Source organism: Ursus maritimus, unplaced genomic scaffold (genome assembly GCF_017311325.1).
Source record: "Ursus maritimus isolate PB19 unplaced genomic scaffold, ASM1731132v1 scaffold_19, whole genome shotgun sequence".
Taxonomy (NCBI): Eukaryota; Metazoa; Chordata; class Mammalia; order Carnivora; family Ursidae; genus Ursus; species Ursus maritimus.
The window spans coordinates 12,829,497-12,852,542 of record NW_024424341.1 but is presented as its reverse complement, the minus strand read 5'-3'; the positions used below and the strand labels follow the sequence as shown (position 1 = coordinate 12,852,542).

Sequence of the window (23,046 nt, the reverse complement as noted above, 5' to 3'; positions counted from 1 at the left end):
AGAGGAGCCTGATGTGGGGCTCGATCCCAGAACACCGGGATCGCGCCCTGAGCCGAAGGCAGCCACTTAACGACTGCGCCACCCAGGCACCCCTGTATATATTTTTGGAATGGCAGGAAGAGAAAATGATTTTCCACAATAAAGTACATTTGGGGGAAATACTTATGAGGGCAGTTAAGGTACTTGTGTATTTTAAATCCACTTTTAGTTTATACAGAAATTTTAATTTAATTAATTTGTTTTTAATTCATAAATTTTGGACCTCTGTCGTGGATTTATGCTACTCACAGTTTTCAATTCTTAGCCAATTATCATCACTGTTTGAGTGAAGCCCCTTCTTTTTACTTATTTATTTATTTTTAAAGATTTTATGTATTTACTTGAGAGAGAGTGAGTGTGAGAGAGAGAGTGAGAGCACAGAGGAAGAGGGAGAAGCAGGCTCCCCACTGAGCAGGGAGCCCGATGCGGGGCTCGATCCCAGGACCCTGAGATCATGACCTGAGCCAAAACCCACAGTCTGATGCTCAACCCACTGAGCCACCCAGGCACCCCATTCCTTCTTTTTTGTTGATTTCCATTTCCACTCCCCTTCCCCTGATAAGCACATGGGTGCTCTCCGTCCATGGTCTAATGTGGTTCTGAGTATGTGTGTTTAATTTACGTGAGTTGGACTGTACTGAAGGTTTGGCCTTCTTCCCTTCTTTTCTCATGAAGCATTCTGTTTTGGTGACCTGTTGATGTTCTTGTAAGTACTTCTAATGCATTGCTCCTCACGACTGTATAATATTCCAGGTAGTCACTTTTTATTAACCAGAAAATTGGATTTACCAGGACACCTTTATTCCCCAGCCAAGACTGCTCTATGAGAAATACGATCTTCATTTTGCACTGAGTAAATCCGTCACTAAATTGTGGCCTTCTGATGCCATTACAGCAACAGCAATGGCCCACGCCCCCTTGCCCACATGGAGAATTATGGCAGGAAATTATGGGAGGAAAGAACTAAAAGCAAGTTCTTTGATTTTTTTATGTCCCTCTGTTGTGTGCATGCACACACGTGTGCATGCGTGCGTGTGGCTATGTTGTACTTTTCCGTATTTTAAATAAATATTCCAATTTACATAATTGAAGTGAATTTCCGTGGTGCGTGAAAATATAAACTTGGGGCTATGATGTCAGTTAGGACGATTCGTATCCCACAGTAAAAGCCTGTGTGAAAAGGCAGGCGATCCACATTCGAGTTCAGGTTCTGCCTCTGGCTGAGTGACTTCAGCCGAGCCGTTTAACCTCTGCTGTAAAGCAGAGAATAATAAAACCGGGTTGTCCTGAGAGTCGGACGAGCTAACGATTAGATATACGAGAGGAATGTAGTGTGGTATCATTTTTGTTTGTTTCAAATACAGACTTTTTTTTCTTAAAATTTTAAAAAATTTTATTTTATTTAAATTAAATTAATTAACATATAGTGTATTATTAGTTTCAGAGGTAGAGTTCACTCATTCATTGGTTGTATGTAACACCCAGTGCTCATCACATCACGTGCCCTCCTTCATGCCCACCCCCCAGCCCCCACCCCTCCAGCAACCCTCAGTTTGTTCCCTATGATTAAGAGTCTCTTATAGTTTATCTCCATCTCTGATTTCATCTTCTTTTATTTTTCCTTCCCTCAGCTAGGGAGTTTTAAAACTGAACATAATTAGCAAACATCTGAGTGCTTGTTCCGATGTTGCCCCTTTCCCACTTCTTGTAGGTAAAGACCTGACTGAGGTGGACACAATTTTCAACTTAGCGCTCCCTGAAGACTACCAACTGGTTAGAGCCAACTGGCACCCCACATTTTTATTTTCACTGTTCCTGATTTAGGTCCACTGGGGAAGAGCAGAGGTGAACATGTCCCCAGGTTTGCTTCCAGAAACCTGAAAGTCATGCAGGACAGACAGACATAACTCTGAAACAAGGCAAAGTATGATCTCATGATACATCATCAAGGTGCTAAGCATGAGAAATCGGTTCTATCGATGGTCATCGTCAAAGGTTTTTTTGGAGAAGTAGAAGTTTCAGCTAAGGATTCAAGGCCAGAGATGATTTTGGGGTATAAATACACTAAAGAACATTCTAGGTAAGGGGAAGGGTATAATGAAATTAAGGTTGTGAGATGTGCAAAGTATGTATGGAGCATATGTCAGTGTGGGACTCAAATTCAGGTATAGCGTACTGTAAGATAAACAGGATACACTGAGCATTGCGAGAGTTTAGAGTATTTTCTTCAGCTGGTGCTACTACGGTTAGTATGATTACTAATACTAATTGGTATTTATTGAGCACTTACACTGTTCTAAACACTTTGGATACGTTCTCTCACTTAATAACCATAAAAATTTGATGAGATAGTGTATCAGTTAGTTATCACTGTGTAACAAACTATTCCAAAATGTGGTCGCTTAAAATAACAATCATTTATTTTTCACCAGGGGTCTAGAGAGGTTCGCAGATCTGATGTAAGAAGGCCTAAGCTGGACAGGTTCTGTTGAATGCTTTCCTATCCCTTCAGCAGGCTAGTTTGGGCTCATTCCCATGCAAGTGGCAGGAGCTGAGGTACCAACAGGAGAATGCAAATCCTCTGAGGCTTAGGTTTGGAGTTGGGACACAGTCGCTATTTTATTTGGCTGGCCCAGATTCAAGGGGTGGGGAAATAGGTTTCATCTCTAAAAGGAAGCCCCTGCAAAATCACATTGTAATCCATCTGCCACAAGTACTTGCTATGATTATTAGCCCCATATTATCAACGATGAAGCAGTGGTTACAGGACGTGGAAGCCTTGCCCAAGTTCATGTAGCCCGTAAGTGAAGGACCTGAACTTTACTTGGCTTAGTAGACAGTGGGGGGCCCAATAAAGATCTCGAGCACAAGAGCGATGCTGCCCGCAGAGACAGAAGGAATGGATATTTCCGTGGCTACGAGCCGACACTGTGCAGAATACAAACTGTGACGATTCCAACCTCAGTCCATCCCATTTTCAACTCAAGTGTACTGAGGTCTTGGGGTGCTGCACTTTCTGTGATGGTGTTGACTTTGAAAGACACCCTATCTGGGGTTGCCTTTGCTCCAGCCCCTTCATTCTCTGTGCCTTTCAGGAAACCAAGCATTAGCCTTTCAGGGCACCTCCCCAGCATGTCCTGTGACTGTTAGTCCAAGGGGCCTGTCATTCCAAGGACTCGTGTAAGTAGTGACTTACGTGTTTCTGCATGGTAGCTGCCGTTGGCTGAGTGCTTTGGAGCGTGGAGAATTAACATGGACCTAGCACCCCACTTGCCTTACTTGCCATCAGCTGGAGGCCTGGGCAGGGACACACGGGACCCCGTCCTGGAGCCAGAAGCAAGCTGGAAATCCAACCTTAGTCAGACTTGGACTATAGAACTGGACACCTGCTAATTCCAATGACTAGAGGTAAAAAGCCAGACAGTGGCTTGATTTTCTCCTAGGTCAAGGACAAGGGACCTTTGTAAGTAAAATCACTCCCAGATCACGGATACAGAGCCATGTTTGTCATTGATTACAGGTGGCCACTCGCCTAGGAGAGAGTCTGTATAGTTTGGTGGGAGGTGAAGAGCACGTGCTTTGAAAAAAGGCAAACTCAGGGTGAAATACTACACCCTACTTCCTTTCTGCGCGCATCTCGGACAAGGGGCTTAACCTCCCTGGGCCTTGGTTTCCTCTTCATAAAATGAAGGTGGTAATACCTCCTTTTCAGGGTTGTCCCCAGGATTCAGTGAGCTAGGGTCTGCGAGTCCTCGCAATGGCCATTCTGATCAGGAGCGGCCCTGCATCAGCAGAAGAGGGAAATCTGAAGTTGGCACAGCTGCCCAGGACAGAGCCAAGTGTATTCAGAGAATCTGACCATCGATGGCTGGCTGAAGTGTTAATATTTGATCACTAACAGTTCTGCTCACGGTGCCCTGCGTGGGGAGAACTGCTCTTACAGGGTTTTTGTCCCCTTAGTGCCCACGGTTCTTGGTCACGCTGTTCAAAGAATGACGAGGTAGACCAGGCGAAGAGTGGGGTGGTGGCAGCAAAGCAAAGGCTATTGAGCAAAAGTGCAAAGCTCTCGGAGAGGGAGGGGGCCCGAGAGGGTTGCCCCAGAGTTTCTAAGTTTAGGGGGTTTTATGAGCTCTGTTGCAGAACTATCTTAAGCCATCAGGGTGGGCAGAGTTGTGCCCCTCTGGGCTTTGGTCCTGTATCTGTCTACCTACTAAGTTCATGTCCACGTGCTGATGGTCTTTGTTTTTGCTGACATCTGGGGGCTTATGTCTTAACCGCCCCTTGCCCGTGATAGTGACAAATGCGTTGTGGTTAACTGCCTTATTTTAGGACGTTTTGCAGAAGTTATTTCTGCAAAGGCTGTGATGTCAGGGCGGTCCTGTCTAAGCTGCAAAACAGGATGTCAGTGCTGTTTTATTCTAGCTGTCCTGACTCCATGTTCTCTTGTTGGGGACCCTGGCCCTGACTACCTAACTGTCCGACTCACTCCTAATATCAGCGGGTCTCAAAACTGGCTGCATGTTATAATCATTTGGGGCGCTTTAAAATATCTCAATGCCAAGGCCCATCGCTAGACCAATTGAAATCAGAACCTTTTGGGTGAGGCCCGGGAATCAGTATTTTTAAAAGCTCCCTGGCAGGGCTGGGACTAGGGTAAGGTGAATGAGCTGCCTTTTGCACAGAATTTAAGGGGGAACCCACCATCAGGCGCTGACTGCCCTTGCAGGACCCTGAGAGTGAGCACCTCCTTACATGTGGCCCCCTAGCGACCTCGCTCTGCTCACCCTCGTCCTGGGTCTGCTTCCAAGGTGATTGCAAGGATCAGCAAAAATGTTACTAATTGTTAACATTATGAACTCACATAATGTATTCATGGGTCTCAGAAGTGACCAGACTCCAGCCTATCTTCTTGTTCTGTCTTCCTTCCTCCCCCTCCCTCCTTCTTAATGTCCTGACCGGTGGAATGAACTAGGTAGCCCCAAACTTCCAAATCATCACAGTGTCCAGCAAACAAAGGGCCCTTCGGTTAAAAGAACTTATTCTTTTTTTTTTTTTTCCAGTTCATATATTTATTTATTTGTTTGTAGTGATCTCTACACCCAACGTGGGGCTTGAACTCACGACCCCGACATCAACAGTTGTACACTCCTCCAACTGAGCCAGCCAGTACTCTCGAAGGACTTACTCTTCAATGTATCATTTTCCACATTTTTTCCTTGACCTTTCTCAGAGGGACCCCCTGCATTCCTGTGACTTATCCAGATTTCCTTGCAAAGAGCACTGGGTCGATTTGCACCACAAGAACGGTCCACCTAAAAAAAAAAAAAAAAAAAAATCCCAAAGCCCCTCTTTATCTCCTAGCTCGATTGTTAGTTTATTATGTTCTGGTTGCATTAGGTGTTTCCCACGAAACTAGGAATCACGTTCATTCGATGTTATGACACCCCATCGTGTAGGATGCGGTGTGACACATAGAGGTACTTTTATAAACAAGTGAAGGAACCAAGGGACCTATGTGTGGACTCTCTTTGTCTTCTCCCTTTGGACCTCGTGGTCTGATCTCACCGTCGTCCTGGGACCCACACCTTGCATGCACTGATTGCAATGAGCAGTGCCCTTGGAACTCCGGCCCTCCCTCTCAGCCTGCGAGCCGCTTAAAGAAGCTCCGAGAAAAGGTGCTGACAAGAGCTCACAACTCCCAGCGCAGAAAAGCCTAGTGCTGGAAATAGGAGCCTGCTGCCCACATGTTGGGGTGGGGGGCTGGACCAGGCTGCGGCTAGAGCCTGGGCCAGCCATTTAGGGGGGAAGCTCCGGGGCTCGCCTGCCTGGGGAAGGCAAGGCATGGCTGCAAGGGAAACAGAAAGGAGGCCTCCTCTTGGCTCTCCAGTTGGCCTCCTAGGGCCTGAGGTAGAGTTTTGGAGGTGGGGGGTGTGTGGGGGGGAAGCTTGGAGGAGAGGCCCGGGAGCTCCACTGAACCTCAGCTATGCTACTGGCTGCCTCTCTTTGAGGACATAGAACCATGCAAGAGGCCCGTGATTCAGACCCGTGCAGCAGCCAAAATCTTTTTTTTATTAAAATGCTTTGTGCTCCAGGATACCAGGGAGTGAAGCTGATCTGTCTCTGAGAGCGTGTTTGCCTAGAGCGCGCGATTACATAGTTTGTCTCCTTTAAAATAAGACTGAGAGATGGCTTTGGCTCTGTCTGCTCGTGCCCTGTTTTGCGCCTGCAGAACGGGGTCAGGGGAATAGGCCATTTGCCCTTCGGAAGGGCCCCGACGGACCACAGACTGAGGCCGTCCCGACTGCCTGGCTCTCCAGCAATTGACAAGCCGCAGAAAACCCACCAGTTTGAACGTGACCACGTCACTCGTGAAAACACAGTGTTACCCCCCAGCATGAGAATGGGGCTGTGGTGTCGACATCTCTGGTTACAGATGCTGTCAAGTCGCTCACAGTGGCCTTCCTCATGGATAAACTATTTTATCGAGATCCCTTACTTATAAATAGTGCCTCCGATGACATCACGACCCTCCCTGTGCTTCGGCTCTCCCGTCTTTCACCCTTTGTTCAAGCCCATTAGTATTTGGAAGCTAAAATATATACATTTGATTATCCCTTGGCACCTCATGTTTTAAAGAGGAAGGGAGGGGGGAAAAACCCACCTGACAGCAAATCCTTTAAAGGGATTGCTTTTTATGGGCTTTGTGCACACAGTTTTGTGTTTCTCTGAGCGTGTAAAGGCGTCCCATCGTACACATGACGCTGCTATCCTTGGCAGGCTGGAGCCATAAATACCCCCCCCCTTAAGGGGCGCCATATGTATTCCTTTTCTCCCGTGAACTTGGGGCCTCACATGTACACGATTCTTCAATTGCACATAACATGGGAGCGAGATCAGGATTCCTAATTCGAGAATAAACCAGAAGAAATGTTGTCTTTAAAACTGCATGAATGCTGGGATTTCGAGAGACACACCCGGGAGGAACCAGCGACTTCTCTTTCTGCCCAAATGTGAAGTGCCGTCTAAGCCCTACACCTCTCCATTTAAATGTCTCTTGCTTGGGTTGCCACAAAGAGCCTTTGTACATTTTTCTGAAAAGCCGTAGGCATAGGATTATGTGTTCTTACATGTCTTATTTTAGGCATCAGCAGCAAAGTATACCAAAGGCAAATTTATGTTTAGAACTATCAATAAAACATAACAGAGAGTCTGCTAAATTAGTAATCATGGAAAACCTACCCGGTTCTCTCTCACGCGCGTTCTCCCTCTCTCTCTCTCTCTCATTTTTAATATTACAAAGCAACTTTTAAAGTATTTGCCTTTGGTATGGGTGGTCTCTTAAGAAAACGTGTACTTAAATATCTCAGAGGTACCTGAAGGCCTTTTTTTTGGAGGGGGGGGCGTCAAGGGAGAGCTAAACGAAAATCTAATAATGGTTTTAAGTGAAATGCCTTCAAGTCCTGCCAAGGGCCTTTACAATCAGATGTCCGAAACGAAAGGCATAATTTATCAGCAGAATGGAAAAGATAGTGTTTTTCAGCAGTTGTTAGGAGCTCAAATGAATAGAGTTTTACCCAGGCCTCTACAAGCTCTGTTTCAATTTCATGACACCAAGAGACTACCCATGAAACCATTTAGCCAAGAGGGAGGACTCCCCGTCTTACCAGCAAGGCTCCCCACTCTCAGGGGACCGTGAGCAGTAAGGGCAGGAAGGAGGCAGTGTCGGGGGAGATCCTACCCAGGAAGAAAGCCCTTTCTTTGTGATGGGTTTCACACTCTGGAGGGGGAGCTTTTGTCGTCATGGCGGGGGCGGGGGGACGTGGAGGGGCCAGCCATCTGGTACCCCCAGCAGGCAGCATGCAGACGGGTGTCTGGGTGTGGTTTCTCTTTGGTGCCCAAATCATTTGCAAGAGGCCGAAGGTCTTGGAAACCGACACAATTATCTCCCTGGGCTGCTGGGATGTGAGAGCTGGAAGGCCTCCGAGCTCGGTCGGCAGAGTGGTTTTCATTTTCCTTTTAGTCTCAGAGCTGTTTCTTCCCTCAACATATTATGTAGAACTCTGATTATGAAAGAGATAAAAGCAGAATGCTCTGGTTAAGGTGGGGATCGGGTTGGGGGAGGGTGGCTCGGGATCCCACCCACTGAGCGCCCTACCCTCCTCCTACAAGGGCGTCTGAGGGGTGCCTAAGGGCTCAGCAGAACATCATTTAAAAACCACTGCTTATTAGCTGCCCTTGCCCCCAGTCACAGAGGAAGAAGTGAAGGCTCAGAGAGGGGGAGCGACTTGTCCAAAGCCACACAGCTCACTCAGGGCAGAGAGGGACGAGTAATGCCAGCAGGGGCTTTGCGTGTTATAGTTACCAAGATTCCAAGCAGACAACCTGCTTCCTTGGCCTTATCTTGCCTGCAACATGTTTTCCCAGCTGCAGAAGCTATGCATATATATCACATATACATATGCATATATATCGTATATATCATATATCATATATATCTCATATCTATCTATCTATCTATCTATCTATCTATCTATCTATCTATCTATCTATGCGGTTCTGTCTTTCCCATCTCTTGCTTTATTCTTCCTGGCAGTGAGCAGGAATACTTATTGTTAAGCAGATTTAAAGATGACAAATAGCCTTGGTGACTATTTGCACCTCATCATTTTTTTTTTTTAAGCATTGGATGCTCGCCATGTCTATTTCATCTTTCAGCTTACTGTGCGCTTAGAGGAACCGGGACCTCGGCTACGGTTTGGTCATCTATAGTCCTATCGGCTCAGGGCCTCCCCAGAGCTCTTCCACCCACTTCAGCCACGTGGCCCAAGCAGCGCAGTTCTTTCGGAGCGCCACCCCTCTGCCCTCGGGGTACCGGCACTGGACACCACTGATGCGAAATGCAGAAGCTGCGACTCAGCCACAGTCCGTCCCCAGGGGGATTCTCTTTGCCGTGACAGAGTGAATTCTACCTGCTGGAGGTAAGTCTGAGGCCAGAGTGAACCCCTGGATCCCGTTGTTCAGCCTTGCCTGGCTGCGCACGAGGTCCTGCTGTAACCCCGTCCCTGGCGTGTCCAGCTCTTTTACCCTTCCTTCAATTGCGGGCAACCTTACCTGGGCACCGTCGGTTGGAGGTGGAGGGCTTGGGGTCCGGAATCCTGTAAGCAGGGTCACTAACTCTTGATCTAGAACAAGTCACTTCATTGCTCTTTATGGCTTAGTTCCTTCATCGATCGAATAAGGAAGGTAACATTTCCTGTCTCCGAGAGCTATTTCAGTAAGCGCTTGGGAAGAGCTCAGTTCTAGGACCTGGGCCTGGGAAATCAGCCTTCCTTTCAGTCTGTGTCTCAATTCAGGAATGTGATGCTGTGAGTTAGCAGGGAAGGGGCAAGAGGCTGCAGAAGGGTCAGGGGCGGTGAGGACCAGAAGCGGACTCACCTTGACCCCAGTTCACTCCTTGTGGAAATGGCAAACGGAGCTCCCTACACCTGGTCGGCCCTCCCTCTGTGCCGGTGGTTTCCTGCAGGGCCGGGGACCATGGGGGCGCCAGGGAGCGCATGCCGTGTTCTCTTCTGCTTGGCATAGCTCGGCTATACATTCCCGAGTCCTTTGGTATTACAAAATCTTTTTTTTTTTTAAGATTTTATTTATTTATTTGACAGAGATAGAGACAGCCAGCGAGAGAGGGAACATGAGCAGGGGGAGTGGGAGAGGAAGAAGCAGGCTCCCAGCGGAGGAGCCTGATGTGGGGCTCGATCCCATAACGCCGGGATCACGCCCTGAGCCGAAGGCAGACGCTTAACCGCTGTGCCACCCAGGCGCCCCCTGGTATTACAAAATCTTAATAGTCTCTGAATCTGGGAGCGTCTTTCCATCAAGAACTTGAGCCTCCCATTGTGACCACCATACCATTAACGTTTTCTTGCTGTACACTGCTAACGAGTTCGAGTTGGGGTGTTAACCTTTGCCACCAAGGGAGCCCGACACATTTAGATACATTGGCGCCCTGATTCCAGCCCTGAGTCCCCTCCCCACTGCCCCACGTGTTTGACCGAAGTACCGCAGTTGGGCTAATCTACGGAGCTCAGGGTCCCAAACGTTCTCTGAGTGCCTCTAGCAAAGTAAGAGGCAAACAGCAACACAGTGGGTCAAGGGCTCCTAAACAGAGGGGAGAGAAGGATCTGGGGGAATGTAAAGCGGAGGGGGGTTAGGAAACGGTCCACAGAGAAGGTGGCTTTGCTGTAGGTCTCAAGGAAAAGAGGTACAGCAGCGACAGAGGTGTGGGTCAGGACAGGTGCAGGGTACGCTGGGCGCGGTGACCTTGTATGAGCGCATGCAATGTCAAACGCCACTGAAGGTACAGATGGGGGCCTGGCAGTATCTAGTAATAATAATAATAATAATAATAATAATAATAATACATAAGATTATTCTAAGGCTTCCTATCCAGATTTCTTTTACGTGCCTTACAGATACTCCTTCACCGATGCTCATAACACTCTGTGGATAGATCCTGACTTCTTCCCCTCTCACATGAGCGTTCACATATGTAAGTGGTAGGGCTGGGCTTCGGACTCCTGCCAAGTCATCTGATGCTCATGACCGTGACTCAAGGGCCCCCCACGCACAGTGCCATGCCTTGGGGAGACAGGCTGGCGATGTGATCTCCGCCGTCCTGAAGCTCACACTCCAGTGTGTGGGTAAGAATGCAGCCTTCACTCTTTCTCACGTCACTGTTTTTATGAATACTAGTTAGATACGGTAGAACCCTCACCCTGCAGTGGCGTGCGGCCTTTGGGTTTGTGTGAGGATGTTTGTGGTGATATCTCCAGCATTTTCCTACCGTCCTCCCACATTCCCATTGGCCCCTGATTTCTGATTCCAGGCGGGCTGTTGGCACCCCTAGCCCAAGGTGGAATGTGAGCGAGACCAGGCTAAGCCAATCGGCCCTTTCCATCGACTGGCTCCAGGTATTAATGTGGGAATGACTGTGTGGCTTCAGCTGGTCTGATCATACTGGTTTTCAGGTTTCGCCTGGCAGTGCTGAGACAAAGATTCTTTTCTTCTCCTCGGGGGCATGAACAAGCAAGAAGCTGTCCAAGCTCCTGAAAGCCATCTTGGGACTGGGAGAGGAAATGCTTTCCTGGGGTTGGAGTCCTCACCAAGCAAATGGAGCAGGGAAGTCAAGAAAAAGAAGCTGGATCCTGGCGACAAGCCTGGGCTCCTGGATCATGCCTCACCTGAAGCCTCAGCAGGTCCAGCCCTGGATTGTACAGTCGCAAAAGCCACTTTCAGTCAGGAGTCCATTTGATTACGGAGCTTCTAGCTCAGGAGGCTGCCGGGGCCACTGTTGGCATGGGAAAACCTCCTCTGAGTCCCAGTCTGCTACCCAGTCTTCGTTGAGCCCTGTTCTCCAAATCCCGGTTACGTGATCTGCAACATGAGAAGTTCAGATTGAAATAACAGTGATGATGAAGAAGATGGTCATGAGCGCCCCCTCTCAGGCACCTTCTGCTTGCCACGCACTCTGCTGAGGGGTTTTATATGCAATATCTCATTTAGTTGGTCCAACAGCAGTAACACAAGGCAGCTGATGCCCAGAGAGACCAAATCACTTGCTCAAAGCCACACAACGTGATTGGTAAATAACAGAGCAGAGATTTGATTCAGGCCTCTAACGCTATGGACCAGATTTTTTTTTTTTTAAGAGAACAGTTTCTTTTTTTTCTTCTTTTAAGATATATTTATTTTTATTTTGAGAGAGAGAGAGCGAACATGAGCGAGGGAAGAGACAGGGGGAGAATCCCAAGCAGACTCCGCACGGCACGCAGAGCCCCACGTGGGACTCGATCGCACAACCCCGAGATCATGACCTGAGCTGAAATCAAGAGTTAGGCGCTTTACTGACAGAGCCACCCAGGCGCCCCCGAGAGCAGCTTCTTCATTGCAAAACCCCTCTCACGGTCCGTGAGCCACAGCTGTCATTCACAATTTATACTCCCAGCCCCAAGCATCTACTTGACAAAAAGTAGACATCTGATATATATCGTTTGAATGACTGACTGAGTGAATACATGAATGAGTGGCTCGATGCATTCCAGGAGCCCATGGAGCCTTCAAGTCCTTTAAAGCCTGTGTTGCGCTCTTTGCCTAATGAGGGCTCCCAGAAGCATTTCTTGGGTGAAGGGCAAACCCCTTCCTCCTCCTCTGAACTCATGTTTGCTCTACCGGCTGTCCCGCACTAATGAGGGGACACAACCCAAGGGGACTTCGCCTCCAGGCTAATTATTTTGTGGTTGCTCTGACCACACCATTCAAACTCTTCAGGCTATTGTTGGTGTCTTACACCTCGCCACTGTTGCCCTTGTCGACTTCCAAGGGCACGAAGCCGTGGCCCAATGGGCTAGCCTTTCAAGGTCAGCTCGACAGCAAACACAAACTTAATTGCGCTGGAATAATAATTTTTTTCCCCATTGCTTGATGTGCAGGTGACAATACTTAAAATATCGACATGCCTTAATACTTTTAAATTCAGTTGTTTGCTGATCAGCAGCTCTACTTAAATTGACCAATCTATCTTGCCCAGCTGGAGATCAAGGGATCAGCACTTAATTTCATTCCCTGAATAAAGAATTTTTTTTATATCCACATGGAAATATCAGAACATGAAAGGTTAAATCAATATGGAGTTTTACATTGCTTAAAGGGCATTTGCATCAAAGCAGCCCTGAATGCAATTCACTTGTTTAATGAATTTTTTATGCTTATTTAATGAATTTCACAAAGGTTTGGTGTTTTTCATAAAATGGATAAGGACTTCCAGTTTTATGAAATAATAAAAATGGAACTGAAGTTATGAAATGAGCAATCTCATTAGTTAGGCATGATATAGTCATATGAAAATGTGCATGTCTCTGTATTATTGCCAGGGCACCATTATGCGAACAGTGGCTTGTTATAATAGCATGGCAAATATTCTTCTAGTTAAGATATCAAGAAGTGACAGAAGGAAATTGCATTTTCTCCCCATTTCTAATAATGACATAATTAATGCTCATTTAAAATAATTACCTGGGCATTGTTTCCCCAGAGTGCGGAGGCCTGGCTCCACGGTAAACGCGTCCTGAGTTACTTTGGAACCTCAGTAACTCCAATGACGCCCCTTGTTTTTTAATCTGTTATTTGTTGAAGTCGGAGTGATTTCCTGCCTTTCCGTTTCGCTGTCCTGGTGTACGTGCAGAATGCTCCGGACTCCATGTATCAAATTGTCCACATACAAAAGAAATGTCTGTGTCCTGATGGAGAGAATGAGAGATTGATTGATTGTGGCATCCGTTTTCCCTCCCTTGGCTTTTGTAAGGGATTATATATTTCTCTGGATCGTGGGCTTCTCGTCACGTGTCCAGAGTTTGGCGAACTGGTCAGGTATTGCGTATGGACTCCTCTTTGATGTTCAGAGGTCCGTAAGTGTCCTGATTAATAATTTAGGCTTTGAAACACAGCTCTAATGCCATACAACCGTTTGACCATGGGCAAGTTACTAAACTCTCTGAACCTCAGTCATCACATAAGGATCGTACTTGGTAGTTCCTGTGTCATAGGGTGGTGGGCAAGGCGAAGTAAGGCCATGCACGACAAAGGCTTAGCGTGGTGCCTGGCATCCGGGAGACACCCCACAGCGTCAGCCGTTGCCATAGATGCTACAGGTGAGAAGCGGCGCCTGGCGTGGGCTGCACGCGCTGGTATGGAGTCCGCACAGAAGTCATGAATCAGTGCTAGGTAGGGCCTCGCTGGGGAAACTTGAAACTGTTTCATCTTTCTTGCCGTGCCGATTCAAGAAGACAGGCAGCTGGAATGCTTCTCTGGCATTCAGCACTGATATCAATCTCAGCAACATTAATAATACCGAGTGCAGCCAAATTAATTGTGCCTTCTCCGATTTCACAGAGCAGACAAATGCAGATGAACACTTCAGTGAGCATGTGTGGGGCGCCCAGTGGGTGCTGGGCACCAGCAGCGGGGCCCAAAAAAAAGGAGAAGCAGGGCTTCCCATTCTCAAGGAGTTTGTCATGTTGTAGGGCAATTTGAATCAGACAGGATACAATTTTATTACCAATAAAACTCCTTATATCTGTATAGCACTTTGTAGTTTTCAAAACCTTTTCAAGAATCACATAAGTAGTTGGACCACCGGTCCCTTAGGACTCTTTTGACAGTAGATTGAAATAATTTCGTGGGACACAGAGAGGTATTCACCATTGTGGTTAGCAAATTGGTTCCTGCAGTTAGAACTGAATTTCAGCATTGGCTCTATATGGTTCCAGCTGTGTGGCCTCCCGTAAATCACTTAACCTCTCTGAGCATCAGTTTCCCCATCTTTCAAGTGAGGATGATAAAGAGACACACTGAACTTACTGCCATATAAGACACATCTCCCCCTCTTTCCTCAACACTCTTAAAACTGTATGTCCAATGTACCCATAATCCAGGTGGAAATGACAGTTGAAGAAAGTAATGGAAGATGCTACCCCCTAGTGGTAGAGTTAGGTAATTCAGAGCTTCACAGCAAAGATAAGAGTAACTTTGCCTTTTGACAGTCAGTGGTCAGTAAATTTTTACTTTATAAATGAAAAACAAAACAAAACAACAACAAGAAAAAACCCACCACAGGCCATGTGACTGATTAGAGTTTGAATTATTTCTATTTTTCAGATTCAGTGATAGATGTGTCTGCATATATTACATGTCTGTGTGTATGTATGTATTTTATATACATGTGATATCTGTATACATGTACACACATTTTTGTGTATAATACATATGTGTATGTGCGTATATACATATATACACACATGTAATTTTAAAAGGGATTTTATTTTTATTTATTTATTTTTATTTATTTTTTATTTTTTTAAAGATTTTATTTATTTATTTGACAGAGATAGAGACAGCCAGCGAGAGAGCAAACACAAGCAGGGGGAGTAGGAGAGGAAGAAGCAGGCTCACAGCGGAGGAGCCTGACGTGGGGCTCGATCCCATAACGCCGGGATCACGCCCTGAGCCGAAGGCAGACGCTTAACCGCTGTGCCACCCAGGCGCCCCAAAGTGATTTTATTTTTAAGTTGTTTCTGCACCCAATGTGGGGTTTGAACTTACAGCCCTGAGATCATGAGTTATATTCTCTACTGACCGAGCCAGCCAGGCGCCCCAACACATGTGATTTTTACAACTGTGTCATTTTATACTCTTGGAAGAGTTAGCCGACCATTACTGACTATCCAGAAATCACGATTTTCTACTTGATTCAAATACACAGTCTACTGTATTTATAATAATAAAATACAAAACAGTGAACTTATAAAACAATATTCTTTGCCTTGTAAAATCACTTTAATATCACTTTTAATATAGAAACCATAAAAGTACTCAATGACTCAATTTCTTCATTTCCCTTCAAATTTTCTTCTAGGGAGAATTAGGGTGAATCTTAATATATTATGCTAATAATAATAAACCTAATTCTATTTCTTTAAGCTCAGGTCTCAACCCCCAAGGTCAGAGATCCTTGTAAGACAGGGCGCTGCTTCTCCTATGTGTCCCTTATCCTCCCATGTCTGCCCGTGTTCCTCCAAACCTCCAGGTCTCCATCGGAGCACACCTGAGACCTATCTGGAGAGCTCTGTGACCTGCGCCCGACCGCCCCCCCGGCACGGGACCCCCTCACAGGTGCAGGCTCACCCTAGCATCTGTGTGATGAAAACGCTCCTCTTGTAATTCTGATTGTCCTCTTGAGAGAAACGATGATTCTGAACGTCCACCAGGTAAGAAATCCTGAAAGAATGTGCCGCCGATTCTCGAGGAGGGGTAAAGATACCTTTACAGAGCCCTGCTAGGTTTTAAATCTGCCTCCACCCATGCTCTTGATTCAACACGGCAGCCCCTCGAGGTCAGAAATAGCCTCATTATTTTATAAGGGAAGGAGCCTCGATTCACAGGTGAACTCACCTGTCCCACCCCACCCCTCCAGGTCCCACACTGGTTCTCCAGGTGCTTGGGCTCCAACTTTGCCATCATCCTCGCCTCTGTCTCTCCCCCTGCACACACGCACATGTGCGGACACACACACACACCCCAACAAATCCTGCTTGCTGTACCAGGGAAGTCTGTCTGGAAGCTGATGCCCCCCCCCCCCCCAAGACTCCAGCTCACCATCACACGCGGCCGGGATCCTGCACTGGCATTCCTACCTGCTTTTCCCTTTTTCCCTCCTCACTCCGGCCCTCTTGGTCCAGCACCCAGGCAGAAGCCAGAATCGGGCTTTTAGATGCAAATCAGATCACATTATGTCTCTGCACAAAACCCATCTCATCCAGGGTAAAATCCCAAGTCCTTAGGGCAGCCTGGCTAACACACGGGGCTCCTTCAAAGTCCCAGGCGCTCCCCCAGGGTGCACTGGCCGTCCCCTCGGCCCGGAGCTCTCTTCCTGTCATCTGTGGCTTGCACCCCCTCCCAGAAACGCCTTCCTTAGCTCCTTCGAGGAATGCCTCTCCCCACCCTGTGCCCTGAAGCTGTTTTATTTTTCTTTGCAGCACTTGGAGTCACTTGACATAGCACCCCTGTTTTGAGTTCCCTTGTTTATTGCCTGCTTGGCTCCCTCACTGGGACAGGGGGCTCCGGGTTACGTCCCACCGCCTGGAGCAGTGCGCATGGTAGACCGCTTGTTGAAGGAATGAATGAGTGAATGAATGAATGTTTGGGCCCCAGGACAACATTTGTTCAATGTCTGAAACTATTTCCCTGTCTCCGCCCCATCATGGTTCAGGGACAAAGAGGGACTTGTTTCGATCAGGCCTTCTTCAGACTTCCTCTCCAGGCCTGGGGAGGGGAAATACAGGGTGTAGACACTGAGTCGAACCAGAGCCGATCTGAAGGCAGTCCTTACAGATGCTTTCAAGACAAAAGCCAGAACAGAGCAGAAAGCATCTAATCCTTGAGCTTTCTCCTCCCATTCGCCTTGTCCTCCTTTGAGTAGAGGGTAATTTATAAAATTCAGTTCAATGAGGTTTCTAGCTAATTGAAGCTTTCCTGAATATCTTACTTGATGCATTGATTAAGCACTCTCTGTGCTTTGTGCCGTGCAGGGCTGGGAGTAACCAGCGAACAAGACGAGGCCTGTGCCTTCCAGGTGCTGACAACTCCAGCAGAGAGAGAGACAGACACACAAGGACTTATAACCCAGGGCAGAACGAAGACAGAGTTAAGCAGAACTGACAGCCCTGTGCTTGGGGCCAGGAGGGTCCATTCCATCAACTCTTGTTCGGTCCAATTTATTACCACCATGATTACTAATCTAATAATAATTTCTAGTAGGCCTGCCTTCTTTGATATCCAAGGGGTATTTTTTTTACTGCCAAAACGAATAATAAAAGAAAACAATTCACTGGAATTAAGAACAGTTGTGCGTGCTGGTTTGTTGGGAGGGCATGGGCTCTTTTTGGGAGGGGGGGGGCTCGTGAATATCTCTTTAAGGACCCACATCCCCAAGGACTCCCTCTAGCAGAGCATCAGGGCACATGCAAACATCAAAGTCGTGCTGTGTCTGTTTCTATCAGCGCTGCCATCTCATGTGTAACATCTGGGAGGGAAAATCTCAAGCTTTTCAGATGAAGACATACAATTCCAGGTTTGTGGCGAGAATCACAGGCCGGGGCGGTGTCCAGGAATCCCACACCCCTCCCAGGAGCCTCTCAGTGGGGGTGGCTTTCTTGGAGCCTGGTCTGTCGCTACAGGGTTCCCAGATTTCAAGGGCTGCTAGCCCTGGTGGTGGCTGGCCTTTCCCCCTCGCCTTTTCTGCATTTTCTGCTGGATTCCACGAGAGCCTGGGCTCCCAAGTCACCACATTGGGCAGACAAATCCTAGGTCGCGGGGCACAATGGATCCACCATCAGGAGCAAACGCTGAAAGCAACGGTGATCCAGTAGAGAGCGGGCTTCGCTCCTTCCTTGTGATTCATGAACGATGCCGGCCTGTCATGTATCAGGTGTCTGAAGTGAAAATGCCCGGGGCGGTCAAGGGCTGTGAGCCGAGTGGGCTAGGTTTTAGGACACGCATGCATTCTGGGGGAGGCGGGAGGCCCCGTCTCCACATCAGAGCACAACCATTACTCAGCCCGGGTCAGCCGCTGCCAGGCAGGAATGTGGTGGGCCCAGGCAGGACCTGGGGGTCTTTCAGGGGATGGGGGGGCGGTGCCCCAGGAAGCCTGCCCGAGGGCCGCTAGAAATGCTAGAACTGCGGTTCGCAACCTCTTCTGTATGATCAAAGCGACCCCTGAAAGCTGGATGGATGGTGGGCCTCCGCACCCAGAGACTTACTTGGCATTGACCTCTGGGGACATGCTGCCTCGTGAGGGGTGCGCGGGGCTGTGTAACACAAGGGCTCCTTCTGAGGCGTGCAGGGAAGCCCTTTCATAGCGATACCAGACCCCGGCTGCCAGATGAGCACCAGCTTATGTGGCGATCGGCTGCGAGGTGAAGAGGTGGAGCGGGAAGCCTCAGCCTAGATCCGTTCTCCAAGGAGAACGCCAGCTGCGGTCTCTTCTTTGCTGTTTGAACGTGCAGTCGCGGTGCGCTCAGCATGGCTGGAAAGTTTGGGCTCCTCTGCCCATCAGAGATGGGTCCATCTCCCCTCACGCTGAGCGCGGGTTGGTCTGGAAGACACTGACCGTCGGTGCGCAGGGCAGGTGACGCCAGGCCGGCTCTGGGTGCAGGCTTCAAGCGGGCTGGCGGCGGGTGCGACCTCCTTCTCGGAGTCTTGAGCTGCTTTGTGGAAAGTCCGACTGGCCCGCTGGGGACAGAATAGGTGGAGAAACCCTGAGACCACACGTAGAGGGGCAGGTCTGGCTGTACCAGGGCACCAGCTACCGGCTGAATGCCGCAGAGGGACCCCAGCTGATGGCACATGGAACAGAAACATCTCCCCGTTCAATAATAAAACCACATTCAATCGTAACTTGGATGCTGTTTAAAGTCATTAAATTCCGGGGAAGTATGCCATGCAGATAACCAAAATTTACCTGCATGGCACATTCTGGATGTACTTTGCTCTTTTCCTTCCTCCCTGCCTCCCTCTTTCCTTCCTTCCTTCCTTCCTTCCTTCCTTCCTTCCTTCCTTCCTTCCCTCCCCCCTTCCTCCCTTCCCCCCTCCCCCTTCTCCTCTTCCTTCCTTCCTCCCTCCCTCCCTCCCTCCCTCTCTCTCTCTCTTTCAACTTTTTTTCTTAACAAAATCGAGATCACACGGGGCTTACTGATATATAATCTGCCTTTATCACTTAGTACGTTATGAACATTTTCCCATGGGATGAAACATTCTTTGCTGTGATTTTTAATGGTCGCACAGAAAATTTGTGTTATGGAGAGACTATGATTTACATAACCAACTTCATAGTGTTTGGATATCTAGTTTGCTTCCAAATTGTCTGCATTACAAATACTGTTGTAACTGAGATCCATGTCGTAAGACTCGTTCATATCGCTGGTTATATTTTAGGATTCATATTCGCAAATGACGTTGTTAGGTATAAAGTTTGTGTACATTCCTCAGGCTTTTGAACAGTGGGAAGTTTCTCTGTGGCCTCGCGATATTTGAAATTGACAAATTTCCCAGTACCTTTGCAAATACTGAGAATTATCACTATTATTTTAAAATCCTTCTCTTTGAGCTATAATTTTTCTGGTACTGTCAGGCACTACTAAGAGCTAACAACTAGATGAAGTACATTTAATTATTGGGTCTATTTTAAAAAGAAACCAAAACCAAAATGCAGGTTAAATTATATGTCTGAAGTCGCACACTGATTTGAACCCAGGCTTGTCTGATTCTATACTCTTAACTCACCTAATATGCTGCCTTTTAGTAGCTAAAAATATATTATTAAAAAAACCACTATTTCTTGGGGCGCCTGGGTGGTGCAGTCTGTTGAGTGTCCAACTCTTGGTTTTTGCCTTGGGTGGTGATCTCAGGGTCGTGAGGACGAGCCCTGTGTAGGGCTCCACGCTCAGTGCGGAGTCTGCTTGAGATTCTCTCTTCCTCTCCCTCTGCCCCTCCCACTTGTGCTCTCTCTCTCTTTCAAATAAATAAATAAATAAATAAATAAATAAATCTTAAAAAAATTATTTCTGTGATGTGTAGTGAAGCTAAACATTTTTCCATATCTGTAAACCGTTTGCATGCTTCTTTTGTTAGTCACCTATTCATGTCTTTCGACAATGTTTTTAAATTATGTTCGTATTTTTCCCATTTATTTGCAGGTGCTCTTTACATATTAAGGGCATTAATCTGTCCGCCAGTTTTCCTCAGTTTTTCATTTTTCTTTTTTATTTCATCCATGCTGCTCATCTATCCATAAATTCTAAAATTTAGAGATCTATTCTAGTAAAGTGACAAAGTAATAGCATTCTCAGAGTTTGCAAAACTTCAGAGCTGGGAAGAACTTTTGAGGTTATTTAATGTTTACTTAAATGTTCACATGTGAGAACAGAGACCTGTATAATAAGGCGACTGTTCTGTAGGAAAAACATGCAGAGAAAACCACTTCAGGAAAAACTGCACGTTGTCTTGCGCACCGTTGTACAGGGGAGGAGAAAAAGAATTGTGCAATCTGACAAATCAAAATGTCAGAAACGGAATCTCATGCCTCTGTTTTTACATCCTCTTTGTCAAGGGTAAGTTCATTTAAGGATTCGATTCGATCATCTCCCAGAATACCAAGATCATCTGGTATAGGGAACCCTTTCAAAATTAAATCATACTCATATTTGACTTCTGCCCAAGCTCATGGGCAAATCTCCAACTGGTTCAGATATGGGCCACTTGGGTATGGGGTGAGGCTTTCACTTCATGTCCCTGTGTCCACAGTGGCTTTCTGAGTTCTCCACACTCAGTTCAGGACACTGCACGGCTGGCAGATATTGGGCATATTAGGGGAGGGAGTGTCTACACTGGGGAGTTGCTGTCTATACTGGAGAGTAGCTGTGGACTGAGTGTCTTTCTCCCTGCTCTCAGTCTACGGTCAGAAGGACCCTCATCTCCCACTCTGGAGGCTGCTGCTCTGTGAACAACTTCTTCTTCCATCTGAGTCACCCTCTGGTTTCTCCCTTCCTTCCTTCACCCCTTCCTTAGTCTTTAGAGCAGAAAAAATGTACCCCCACGCCAGGGATCTTTTTCTGCTTTAGTATTAACTGGGGGAATGAAAAGTGGTCCATGTGAAGGATCTGACAGAAGGAAATCAAGCAAAAACAAAACACAATAGTTTGAGAGGCACCAATGCAGTGGACAAAGCAAAAAAACACGGAGTTTTTGTGGGGGGGCATTTTCATGCTTCCAGTCTGATCCCTACCCCCTCCTTAACCTGCACTAGCAGAGCCTGCAAAACAGCCTCATGGGAGCAAAAGGTTCCACCTGAAAATTTTAAACCAGCGATCTGGTCCACCCTCTCATTTTAACTCGGGATGCTGAAGCCCAGAGAGGGGAATGCACTTGCCTGAGGTCACACAGCAAATTAATAGTTTGGCTAGCTCTTAAATTCAGCTGACCCCTCCAGTGTTCACTTGAGGCTAATGCGTTGTCACCCAAATAGAAATCAAGAGATGTCAAGTTAAAAATAGTCGATTTATGGGGCACCTGGGTGGCAGAGCGGTTGAGCGTCTGCCTTCGGCTCAGGGCGTGATCCCGGCGATCTGGGATCGAGCCCCACATCAGGCTCTTCTGCTATGAGCCTGCTTCTTCCTCTCCCACTCCCCCCGCTTGTGTTCCCTCTCTCGCCGGCTGTCTCTATCTCTGTCGAATAAATAAATAAAATCTTAAAAAAAAATAGTCGATTTATGAGGAAATACTTCACAAAAACATGGACGTAGAGAACTGATATCACAAATCCCCCCGTATCTGCCTTACGGCTTCAGCTATTATTAACCCACAGGTGCAAAGTCAGTCTAAAGCTGCCAGGTGCTCTTTCTAGCAACGTGCCTGTGGTCTAGCTGGACAGGAGGCTGGGGTACAGAGAATTAAGTGGCTTCTTTTAATGAAGAGGCTTTCTAGCCCTCTGTGGCAGAAGAGAGCTCTGAATCAAGATGATTTTACTTCTTCCTCTCCAGCACGTACATGTTTTATTTTGTTTTCTTGTCCTAGTACACAGGTTAGAACCTCCAAGACGATGTTGAACAAAAGTGAGAATTTGCTTCCTGATCTTGCAGGAAACATGTTTAGTTTTTTGCCACTAAGTATAATCTTAGCCGTAGGTTTTTTCATAGATGCCCTTAAAAAGTTTCCTTCTATTCTTAGTTTGAGGAGAGTTTTTATTACGAATGGGTACTAAATCTCCTCAAATGTGTTCTCTGAATCCATTGAAGTGAACATATGATGTTTTCCTTTATTCTGTTAATATGCTGAATTACAGTGATTTTCAAATGTGAAACCAATTTTGCATTTTTGGGATAAGCTCTACTTGGTCATATTGTCTTATCCCTTTTTATTTATTGCTGGATTCAATTGCTAACATTTCCTTAAGAATTTCTGTGTTTGTGTTCCTTAGGAGTGTTGTTCCATGGTTTTTTTTGAATGGTTTTATTATCAGGATAATGCTGACTTCATCAAATGAGTGGGGAAATAGTCCCTCTTCTACTTCTTGAAAGTGTTCGTGTGGAGTTAGTATTATTTCCTCCTTAAATATTTGGGAGAATCACTAAAGTTACCTGAGCCTGGAATTCTTTTGAGGGGCAATTTTAAATTATAAGTTCAATGTTTTATATCTATAATGTCTTGTATCTATAAGGCTGTTCAGATATTATTTCATCTTTTGTCTATTATTAAGCGATATTTTCAAGGAATTTGACCATTTCATCTAAATTGCCAAAGCGTTTGCGTAAAGTTATTAAACTTTCCCATTATTTTTTTAATGTCTGTAGAAACTGTAGTGATGTACCCTTTCTCATTTGCAACATTAGCAATTAGCAATTG

At 46.7% G+C, this 23,046-nt stretch overlaps 1 protein-coding gene across 1 annotated transcript in view; it reads right to left on the bottom strand.

The window, feature by feature from the left end:
• IRX6 (iroquois homeobox 6) overlaps positions 1 to 16,110 on the bottom strand; it is a 40,377-nt gene extending 24,267 nt beyond the window's left edge. The window contains exon 1 of the mRNA XM_040633086.1: positions 16,042 to 16,110. Within this exon, the coding sequence (XP_040489020.1) occupies positions 16,042 to 16,110 (69 nt within the window). The remainder of the gene's footprint in view (positions 1 to 16,041) is intronic.
• Positions 16,111 to 23,046: the final 6,936 nt, after the last annotated feature.